The sequence below is a fragment of the Neodiprion pinetum genome, chromosome 6 (assembly GCF_021155775.2).
Source record: "Neodiprion pinetum isolate iyNeoPine1 chromosome 6, iyNeoPine1.2, whole genome shotgun sequence".
NCBI classification, from domain to species: domain Eukaryota; kingdom Metazoa; phylum Arthropoda; class Insecta; order Hymenoptera; family Diprionidae; genus Neodiprion; species Neodiprion pinetum.
Window position 1 is genome coordinate 7546823 of NC_060237.1, and position 11506 is coordinate 7558328.

The 11506-nt window shown below is 39.9% G+C and overlaps 1 protein-coding gene across 3 annotated transcripts; it reads left to right on the forward strand.

Moving 5' to 3' along the window:
- The first annotated feature begins 1579 nt into the window (after positions 1 to 1579).
- On the forward strand, positions 1580 to 11110 carry LOC124221000 (nose resistant to fluoxetine protein 6). Of its 3 annotated transcripts, XM_046630546.2 has the most exons (13): positions 1580 to 1697; positions 2305 to 2919; positions 7256 to 7467; positions 7554 to 7774; positions 7903 to 7991; positions 8077 to 8270; positions 8558 to 8724; positions 8797 to 8965; positions 9023 to 9222; positions 9298 to 9430; positions 9551 to 9740; positions 9812 to 9954; positions 10035 to 11110. In XM_046630546.2, exons 2-13 carry the CDS (start codon positions 2664 to 2666, stop codon positions 10554 to 10556), a joined length of 2496 nt encoding a protein of 831 aa, XP_046486502.1. In that variant the 5' UTR covers positions 1580 to 1697; positions 2305 to 2663; the 3' UTR covers positions 10557 to 11110. The 3 variants fall into 3 exon arrangements, with proteins under 3 accessions (XP_046486502.1, XP_046486505.1, XP_046486504.1); XM_046630549.2 differs by lacking the exon at positions 2305 to 2919 and having other exon boundaries at positions 1582 to 1697; positions 7536 to 7774; XM_046630548.2 differs by lacking the exon at positions 2305 to 2919 and having other exon boundaries at positions 1583 to 1697.
- The last annotated feature ends 396 nt before the right edge of the window (positions 11111 to 11506 follow it).

Sequence of the window (11506 nt, forward strand, 5' to 3'; positions counted from 1 at the left end):
TTAACAAAGAGAAATAAACCGGTCGAGCAATTAGCGTGCATTGTCTTCGGATGACATTTAACGGTTCACCAAATTACTTGATAGTTCAAAATGAACTAAAAGTAGAACGGCAGTTGTTTATTGATTTACGTCTATTATATCGATAAAATGAAACGAACAATGGCATTTAACCAGTTTGCGAACTCTTGTCGAATTGGAACTTGCGTAGGTAAAAAATGTTCACGATCATATCGTCATAAATTCTCGTTGCTGAGTATTTTATTTCACTTACCTGGTATTTCCATGATGGAGTTTCAATCTGGAATCTGTCTTTTAAAAATCGCAGACATGGAAAGTTATCTGATAGTCTATACTTTTTTCATGTCGGTGGCCCAACAATTACGAGACTTACAATTATAGTCGTACTGACTTCCAGGAGAAGATATCTTATATAGGTGCAGAAGTTGTAGGTATTTGAGACAATTTTCACGAATACTGAGAAAATTTTCACAAAGCCTGTGACTTGCATAAATTGTTAAAACGGTATTACCGATTATACAGTACTATTTGCAAACGGGTCATTTGAAAAATATTTTTGTTCTATACTTTGAAGGCGAGTGGTAAGACGTTCGTGAGGTCATAGACCTGCAACGTTTACAGAAACACGATATTTCTCAACAATAAATGTCCGGTCTTAAAGTCACCGTTCATAAACTCCAAGCCTGAATAACCTGCGACTATATACAAAAAAGAATTACACCTAATCGTGAATAGTACAATTGCGTTTACATCCGCACTGCAGCACCACGTAAAAATTGACTATAGTACAATAGCGTACATTAAAGAAAAAATCCACGTAACCGTGCATACCAAGCAAGATAAGCTTGCCGGAATATGTGAACGATAAAGAAACTGTGTTTCGTGTTTAATTATCAGCCGGTTCGGAAAACACTAATAATCATTTATTGCACATATTTCCCTGGCATACAGGTTCCGAGGGAATCTGCTATTTTCTTAAACGATAACGATTTTCTTTGGAAAAAAAAAAAATTCTCTCGCTTTTATCACTTTTCATTGTACCTGTTATCCGTAAGCAGCAACTGTTATTTATCAATAAAATTGTAAACATTCTTATATTATCACGATATACGTAAAGATTAAATATAGATATATTGATTTATTCTACTGAATTTCTAGATATTCGTGACATCCGCATACTTTTACAACAAAAAGTTTATATGTTGTAAATTGAATATGATCATAACAGTGTGATTAAGAAACATCGAGTATAAGAAACAATTAGATTAATAAATATATGAAAAATATGTATGATTATATGTTGCTGTATAAAATAAACGAACATGAGATCACATGCTATCATACTTCGAAAGTATCGGCTGTGAACGCAAGGTGACCTATAAGCGGGTTATTATAGCAATTGAATAAGCATTCCAGAAGTGTGCCGAAAATATTTTCTTTTCACTCATTGTCAAACTTGAAAGCCGTCCACTTGAGGCAATATGCTACAGCATTCGTGCATTGAAGCTCTTCGACATCCGTTTTTTTTTCACGTTAAAATTAACGAACGTAATTAATGCATGCATGTAATGAGCGGATACCGGCCGTGTTCTTACAAGTCGAATTCATTGTGTATTGCAAACGTCTTCTCACCAAGACGTCGTACCTTCGTTAACGATGGAACTGACACATCGCTCTAGGTGAGTCTAACCCAGTTTTTTAATACTTCCTATTGACAATTATAAATTTTTGGAAAACGGTAAACTGTTCGACGAATTTATCACATTGAAAATTGAAAATGATTATTAAATGTCTACAAATAAAATGTTTAGCAATATTAATCCAAGACTTCCGCTGTCTTGTAAGAATAACACACTCACACATTTACCGCGCTGCACGAAGGATGAAACCGCGTTTTCGAAAGAATAAAATAATAGTCTTCAACGTAATAAAATTCCGCGAAATATGACGTGTAAGTTCATTTCACACTGACCTATCACCAAAGGCTGGACAATGTACTTTGACGTCAAACGTTAGTAATAGCTACTGTTAGTTTTTCGTCTACTGTATCGTTGAAAAAAAAAATAAATAAAACAAATCGACGGAAATGGAAGAGAGATACTGACAGTAAGGGGGTGCCAAGGCCGATTCGCAAAGCTGATTCAAATATAGGCTTACAGTTTACCGACTTATCCATCGTTATGTCAGTATCAAACACAAAAAAAAAAATCAACAAAAAAAAGAAAGAAAGAAAACTCAAGTACAGCGGCGCGCCAAATATAATTTAGCGGCAAGTTATTTACGCAGGTGGAAAGCCGTGATTGGGATCCTCGGCGATGTCACGAGCTCCGGGAAGTCATTCAGTCCAGATAAGCGTTAGCGTTTGCCGAAGTCGTTCCGACTGGAAGGCTGGTGTCCAGTAACGTCGATGAACGTACGAATGAACAACCCCCGTCTATGCAATCGCGGTCCCGTCGACGATATATAAGCAGTGCCGATTGTCCCGCGGAACAGTACAATAAGAACGTTCGGTTGGAAGTTCGTTAATATTTGGTCAACGCCGTGCGAACAATCGATCGATATACAGTGGGCTGAAAAGGGGCGGAAACGGATGAAAGAGCTCGCCTCTTGAAAATTAAGTGAAAGAAGATTACCGAGGTCGAAAAATGACCCGAAAATTGATACGCGGCGCGAACAGCCGTTTGAGCCACGTTAAATCGACGACGATACTCGCCGCATACGTGACGATTTTTACTTACCTGACAAAGTCTTGTGCAGGAAACGGAATTCGTCCGGAAGTGACGCTGCTCGATGTCGTGGCGCAACCTCTTGTTCCGACCGATGCAGCATCGGCCGAATGTCTCAGGGACAGTGCCGTTTACATTACATCATTGGGAAATTACACACCGTGGGCTTTGCAGAGTGAGTTGGTTCGATGGTTTCTCTAACGCCGGGTTTATCCCCGGTTTGCATCAACTACCATGGCATTCGTTCCATTGGCGTATGACCGTGTCCTCGGTGTCCGGTTGACTTTTTATTTTTTTAACATTTGCTGGTTTAAATCATGTCGCGGGTCATTCTGGTTACGGATCAGCAACCGCGTGGCGCACTTTGAGATATTGCGATACCGTTTCGACGTCATGATCGATGAAAATGAAACTGTGCAGGTACAGACGCGGATTGTACCAGGACGGGAAAAAGTCCGTGTTTGATTGTAAAAGCCATGTGGTATGCTGAGGTGGAGGGAAAAAAATAATAAACGGATCGCTGCACCGATATATTTCCTTGGTTCGGTTTGCGCACCGACGCGAATATAATGCCGAAGGTTTTAGAAGTCAGCCTTGGCGGCGTGTGTTTCCCGAAAAAAGAAATAACTCCTAGATTCATATACTTTGAGGAAATAATTGCCTGTTATAACGTCGCGATACAGAGCTATAATAACACTGGTCAGCAAAATTTTACTTTCCGTGTGTAACATGAACAATTTTAACTGATTATGTTAGGAATAAGGTTTAGTTTAATAGAATTGATATTATAATATTTTAGATACGAATAGTTTTATGGTGACATGATTTTTTTAGAGTTTATAAAAGTACAGTTCTTGTGAACAAAAATTAGGTTATATACAGTGTTCCAGTACACTGATCAACAAAATTTCGTATCTAGTTTTTATGTCACAGCTACTATCAGTAAAATTGAACGATTATCGTTTTCACTGACCTTTTTTCATTCAGGGTGTATCGTTATTTACTATAACCAACTAACTGCTATTTATTGTAAATAATAAAATACCCTGAATCAAAAAAGATCAGTCAAGACAATAGACATTCAATTTTACTGATAATAGCTGTAACAAAAAAACTAGACCTGATGAAATAAATATGGTTTTTATAATGGGGGTAGATAGGTATTTAAAAATTAGTAAGCATCTTCCATGTTATGAAATTTTGTTGACCATTGTAATTTGTTACGCGTACTCTGGACGGTGAGGATATTTCTGTAATTGCATAACACCCAAGGCTGAAGACATTTTTAAAACACCTATAGAATACACGGAGTGCTAACCACATATCGATTTCGCATAATTAATTACTTATCTATTGGGTATGATTGAAAATATGGAAAAATCATAATGAATATAATGAAGTCGCGTGATCTCGGATCAAGCGATTGATTCTGTTGGTTAAACACGTTAACGTTGATTATAGTTTCACCCAAAACAATAGCGTGACGGACTTTGCACTTTCTGCCATTTTTCAAACTAAAACTGAACACATACTGGCATTCTTAATTAATTAAGCAACACTACAGTAGCTGAAACCGGGAATCTGTTTTTGACGATATGCCATTCAATACCAGATTTAATGAGTTGGATCATTAAATTGTAGGTCGCGGTCCGATGAAGTGTTCATATAATGAGCTAGCTTTTCAATAGAGTTTATAGTTACAGTAAATGAAAAACGGAATTCATCGTAATAACGAATCATCGATAAGCCAAGTGACGGCTGAAGAAACGTCAGCTGCAATAAGAGAGCATGTAAAAAACACAGAGAATATTATAAACGAGCTTCTACTTATCATCAGCCGTGTAAGAACGTGTCGCATTAAATTTGAATCGCGTGTGGTTATGCATTAACGCAGATCTTGGCCTAGATTTGTTGGATTGTTCGAAAAAATTTTCCCTCATCGTACGACACAATGTGACCTTCTCCGTGAACCGGATAAATTGCATCTGTTGTACGTAACAATTTTTCGCCGTCCTAAAGCTTATGCGTTTCCGATGCACGATCTTTGATCGCGATATCGTTTATTAATATAATATAAACACCACTCTGGACAGAAAAATTCGAAATTCCCGAAGGAAATGTGTACTCTTGTAAATAGTTGCATAGAGCAAGTTCACGATTTCCGTTTGACTCTCATCGGGCAATTATCGATAAAAGTTTACCATGCTAATACATTTCGCAACGAGCCTTTGAAAGACGTAGAATAACCGGTTATCTCGAGTCAGGCTTGAGTAACCAGCTATTTCGAGTAAAGTTCAAAAACCGGCTATTTCGCGTTTTGAAATTTTTTGGCCGCAAATTAAGTTCGTAATACGAAATTCGCCAGCGCCTCACAAAATTCATAACATGTTCCGTTTTGCGAATTTACGTATTGTATGGTTATCTACATAATTATAATGAAGAAATCAAAGTATAAAGCATCAGGCGTACGTTGAGATGAAATGAAAGATTATCATTTCGGTATAATGACATTAAATTAGCATTGACATTAAATTAAATTGGTAATGACATTCGAGATAGCCGGTTTTGTAAACGATCCTCGAAATAGCCGGTTTTTGAAACCTGACTCGATATAGCCAATTTTTCAAGCCTGACTCGAGATAGCCGGTTATTCTATGCAACCGTCGAAATACGCTATTGACGGGCTACATCGCGTGTTGAAAAGTTCTGACTAGTCCTAAATTCCACCGGATTCATGCTTGAAAAGGTTACTTGAATGACGTTTTGCGGTCAAGGCAGGTTTGTAATAGCCCTACAGGAAAATAATTCGTATCCAACTTTCACATTATAGTAAGAGAGATTTAATTTGTTTTTTTTTTCTTTTTCTTTCATACGCAGATACTTCTGCCGCTGTAAGGCCATCAATCACAGATATTCGTGACGTCTCCGATCAACGTTGCAATATCAGAGCTGCATGACTGACGTAACTGCTCTAACTGTACACAATATCGTCGTGTCGGAAATGTTTATCGAATAAAAGATCGCTACGAACATACATATAAATCATGCAGTGCATATACACTGAAGACATTATCTCGCTTTGGGAAGCGTGGCGATAGAATTACTCATATTGTAGTATTTGTAATCCGATTTATTTTGTGACTGTTGATATCTCGACGCAACGCGTGGTAATGCACATCTTTGACGATCCTCGACTTTGCTGCTCTGCCAGTGTCGCAACTCGCTGGCAATTTTTTTTTTTTTAAGGGTGCAGCGGAGTTAATAATTAGCGATGAAGGGAGATAAAGTTGAACCGTGAAATTTCTGTACCTACTAAAAAAAGGAAAAGAAAAAATAAAGCAAATTTACTTTGGAATTCGTTTGGTGGACATATGGAGACACATATGTTCAAATCCGAAAGTCGATTTTATCTCTCATTCAGCCGCCGATAGTGACAGAAATTTATTAATTTTTTAATTTGACATTTTTATTAAACTCAAGTGTGACCGTGAATAATTGTCTGTACATACACGCCGTGAGAATCTCGGTGGATCGGACAGAAATCAAAACTAACTAATCGGGCAATTTCCTAGTACAAAAATATATATAAATAATTACGGAGTCAAGATAATATGCCGAGGTGCTGCGGAAACCTTTTATCGTAGCTTATCGTTCGAATGCTCTTATCATTGATGGTGATTTTATGTCAGGTTTAAATTCCCGATTGCAAATATTTATTAAACCCTAAATAAGTAGCTCTTACCTGTTTGAAATTCGGTCGATTTCTTCTAGCGTGAAATTGTATTTCAACCTCAATTTCAAATCAAACCACGTACTTTCGTAATTACCAGTTTTCGAATAGGAAAAAAGTCTTGTAGAATCTATCTATTCAACAATTATAGATTTTTATAGTGTATATAATTTATTGAGATATATAATAAATTGTATAAAAGTAAATAGCGCGCACCGTGATCTCATTGAGTAAAATATGTGACCCTTGATTCGCAATGATGTTATTATATTAACGAAATGAAAAAATATTCTTGGCTCAGCTTGTCAAGTTGACCATGCTTCAAAGGTCGAGCATATTTAGCAAATCTGTGCTTCTCGACCCAACTAAATATGCTTAGGAAATACGAAAGGCAATTGCGATTGGATAAACGTTACATGTCTTATCGGTCAATGCACTCGCTCGTGGTGCACGGATTAAAAATGCCTTGGAAGTAGATCGTAGTAATAATAAGAAAAGAATAGGGGGAAAAAAAATACATCAAAAGAAAGACGGGAAGTTCCCGATTCCCTTATCTAATATCATCCATTTTACTTCTTCTTCTACGAATCGTCAAGAAATTAACGATATCGCGGAAGCTCAGTAATGACAAATCTATTTTCAGATACACCACTCGTAGGATCGCACAACTCATGGGATATTGTTCCCGTTTTGTTCTAATTGCCTGCGTTTTCTCTTCAAATATTGATGTCATATAAATATATAACTCGATTATCGTTAAACTCCCACGTTTCGTCCCCAGTGTACGACGCCTCGGTGAAGATACCATCGGGATTGATTACCGGGAATGTGAAGCAATTAGGTAACTACGATGAGTGTCTTCGGGTCAAAAATGCCAATGGATTCGTCGGCCAGGCTTGCACAGCTGTGGTTAGTTTTGAGATTTTTCGCGGAGCCAATTCTTCGAACGAAACTGACTTGGGGGACCTTCTCATCAACGTCGCACGGGCATCTGTACGTACGGCATTCAATTTGATTATCCAATGCTCGAAACGAGGATCCAAATAACCGTCTTATTACAGACATGTGCCGATTTTTAGGGGATGACAGACTGGATCGGAGGCACTACAAGTAAATATGAATGGACTTTGTGCGTTCCGTCGAGTTGCACATACGCAGAGATTCGAGAGAAGATCGACACGTCTCTCGATCCTCTGAGGGTGGAGGGTAGAGTTGACCTGGAGGTCAGTATGACAGAGAATTCCTGCCACACCGCTGAAACCGCCATAAGAAAATTGGATACAGCTGATTGGATTTACGTGTAAGTGAACTCCCAGTGACGCACATACTTTGGAACGCTTTGTCGAAATTTTTACCACGCCACTGGTAAGAACTGAGTGTAAAGAAGACGAAAACAAGTAACCCCTAATAACAACTTCCGGTTTGCAGTACTCTCCTGATATTATTCGCAGTGATTGCAATATCCAGCACAGCCTTTGATTTGATTACGAGAAACAAGTACGAGGGGAACCGGAAAGGTGAAATATTACAGTAATAAAAAAAGCACACCTTCCTATCGCACGTTTTACTTTAAGCACTACATAATTCTCTGCACGGTATCAGATGTGAAACAGGTCGTTCTCACTTCCTTCTCGTTTTACACAAATGGCAAGACTTTGCTGAACACCAAAAGAAACGGTGATTCAATTGGGTGCTTGGACGGATTGAGATTCATCAGTATATGCTGGATCATTTACGGTCACACGCATTACTACACGATCGTCGGTGTCCAATTGGATGTCAGCAACGTACATATCGTGAGTTCATTTACGACATTACTAAACACTCAATTTTCACAAATATTGTTGGAATCGTGAAAGGCCGTCGTTTTACGAAAAATTTTCAGAGTAAGAAATTAACTACTCTATTCAAAGTTCGTCAAAGTATATGTCAATAACAGTACCGTGAATACCCGAGGCGGTTTCGATCGTTGTAAATTTTTCTTTCATACATGCTTCCGGCGCACCACGTTTACGCTGATAGTAAGACGGTGATTTTCAGAAGGAAAAGTGGGTGTCTATAATTTTGTGAAATCAATCTGCAGATGCATGAGAATTGGAGTACGCTCTTGGTGCTGAACGGCAACATCGTAACTGACACGTTTTTCCTCTTAAGCGGTCTGCTTCTAGCATACACAAAATATTCTCAGAAGCAAAGAAACCGAGGTTCCTCCTTAAATCTGTTCGAGCTGTACCTTCGTCGCTACGTGAGGTGAGCGGTGACCCGAAAACAGATCGTTGCCCTGGCTTTTGCAGGTGTTTATTTTCTCCTTATCTTTGTCAGGTTAACACCCGTTTACGCAATGGTGATTGGTTTCTACTCAACGATCTACAACAAGTTTGGTTCCGGACCGGAATGGGACGTTGTGATCACCGCGGCCAAAGAATCTTGCCAGGCAAATTGGTGGGCCAACTTGCTCTACGTCAACAACATGGTCACCGTCGAAGACATAGTAAGTAGTAAACTTCCGTTATCTCGCTAAAAATACATCTTTCACCTCTCTCTTCAGTGTATAACGCAGTCATGGTATCTGGCGGTCGACATGCAGCTACTTTGGCTTTCACCGATATTCCTTTACCCGATGCTCAAGTTCAGTCGGGGCACCATCTTCTGGGCTGTTCTTGGGATCGGTTTGACCGTAGCGATTGTCGTTCCTTTTAGCATAACTTACGCGATGGAACTCACGGGGACAATGCTGTACTACAAAGAGTAAGCAATCCGACTCAGTAGCCGTGTGACATTTCCATAGGAATTTGTTTTCTTAACGATTGTTGCTTCTATCAGCCAAACTGACGTGGTCAATGTCTTTTTGGAAGTCTATACGAAAACGTACGCCAGGGCCGGATCTTACTTGATTGGAATAGGGATTGGATACTTTCTCGCAAAATCAAAATCTCTATCCATCCAAATACCGAAGGTAAACTATAATTCATACCCTGGGCATATTTCCTTCGTTGGCGATAATGTTCTATCTTTGATTTGGTACGACGCATCGCATCCTTATCTGCAACTCGACCATCGTTTCGTTATTTCTCAGGCATACGCGATAATCGGATGGATCGTTACAGCGGTACTATTAGGGACAACGGTATTCGGACCACGAGGAATGTACTACTCCGATCACGTTTACAACAGACTGGAGGCGAGTTTTTACGCGGGATTTCACAGGCCAGCTTTCGCACTGGCAATTTCCTGGATAATATTCGCGTGCGTAAACGGAAAAGCAGGTGGGATGTTGATAACGTTCAAGAAATTTATGCAGATGATACGATTTCAAAGATAATCCGTTTCATCCTAGGTCCGATTAACGGGCTTCTGGCTTGGACTGGATGGCTGCCGTTGAGCAGATTGACGTACAGCGCTTATCTGTCTCACTTCATAGTGCTACTGTACAATTCCGGAATCGCCCGAGCACCCGGAAACGTGACGCCCTACACTGTGGTGAGCGGCTTTCTCCTTCACCTCGATTTTCATACCGGACCGAAGCGCGACACTGATCTTTCACTGCCTTAAAATTACAGGTTCACGACTTCTTGGGCAACCTGGTCCTCGTCCTGGGATTGTCGACGGTGATAAGCCTGGTCTTCGAGATGCCGTTTATGACGCTGGACCGAGTTCTGTGGAAGATCAAGGGTCGGCAGGCGGACACGAGGGCGAATTTGCCGGATCCTGCCAAGCTGGAAAACACCGAAGAAATTTACAAATCGATCAAAGGCTCGCTGTCGTCGGTGTCGCAGATATACACGGACGTTGCTGGCATAGCGAAATCCGTGGGTGGATCCTACGTGACGAACTTTGACCCGAGCAACGGCTACTACGTTGACCAGGTGGACAGATCGTCTAAACCCGAGAACGTTTACACCTACATAGTCGGATCGCAAATCGGTACTCCACGATCCGAAAGAAGGTACGACGTGCCAACGAACCGGGCGACCAACTCCGCGGAAGGTCGCTTCGATTCCTCGGACGATATCGTCAATTTCACCGAAAGCATAGGCACCCAGCAGACGACGGGAGTTGACAACAGGGCGTATCAGGTTTGACGATAATCGGGGTCGACCGGATACACAGAATTTTGAGCCAAGTTGGTGCGCTTTGCAAGCTCAGCAGTAATCGTGGTGACGGGTCGAAACTTGCGGTCGTAAATCGAACAGCGAAATCGGCGACACCGCTGCAGAGGAGTGTACATAGTTTATACTGTAAAACTGTTATTAATTACTGCACGTGAAATCTCGTACGACAGTTTATTATTTTTTTTTTTTTTAGAGCTTTCAGCAATTCTTCAAGCAGAGAGTCAGAGATTTTATTTATTCTATAACGTACCTAGCGTTTCAATTACGCGAAAATTAACCAAGTATACCGCACTGAGTGATAGATAAAATATGACTATTATACGGTGGTTTAAAAGAGAAATAGAAGTATTACCCAATTGTAGCTATTTAGCGAAAGATTTCCGGGTTAAATTCTAGATAGTTATTGCAGTTCGTACTTTCTTACGTAAGATGTTTTTCATCCGTATACGTCCAATTATATCCAGGCATGCAGTTGTCAGCGTGAGGCTGAGTATTTTTGTTTGATTGTCTCAACGTGTGTTTTTTTTTTTATATTATCAAATAAACGAATAAGCTGTTTTAATTTTTATTTCCCGCATATGTGATTTTTACACTCTCTCAACTACTTGCCATCTCGACTCTTTTCAGGCTGGAAAATTCTACGAATGGTACAAGTATTTTACGCACAATATACTCGCGGTCAAGGAACTGTCAAACTTTTCGTTCCTGTATGGTGAAACACATCTCACTCAAGAATGAGCAGAGGTATCGGTTACTTCCACGTACGGGACAGAGTCCGCATTGTCACTCGGTAGCAACTCTTCTTCCGAGCTAGCGTGAAGCCCTTAACCGCCCGTAGCAGCCTATACCCATCTACTACAATTCACTTCTGAAACGTCAGCCAAAAGTGACAAAGAAGTGTTAAAATATCCCTTTGAGAA

Bases quoted from the DNA above. Each gene is read 5' to 3' on its own strand.
- LOC124221000 (XM_046630546.2), top strand. From the start codon at position 2,664: ATGACCCGAAAATTGATACGCGGCGCGAACAGCCGTTTGAGCCACGTT. The intron at 7,992-8,076 runs GTGAAATATTAC...GCACGGTATCAG, and splicing joins GTACGAGGGGAACCGGAAAG to ATGTGAAACAGGTCGTTCTC. The intron at 9,431-9,550 runs GTAAACTATAAT...GTTATTTCTCAG, and splicing joins TATCCATCCAAATACCGAAG to GCATACGCGATAATCGGATG.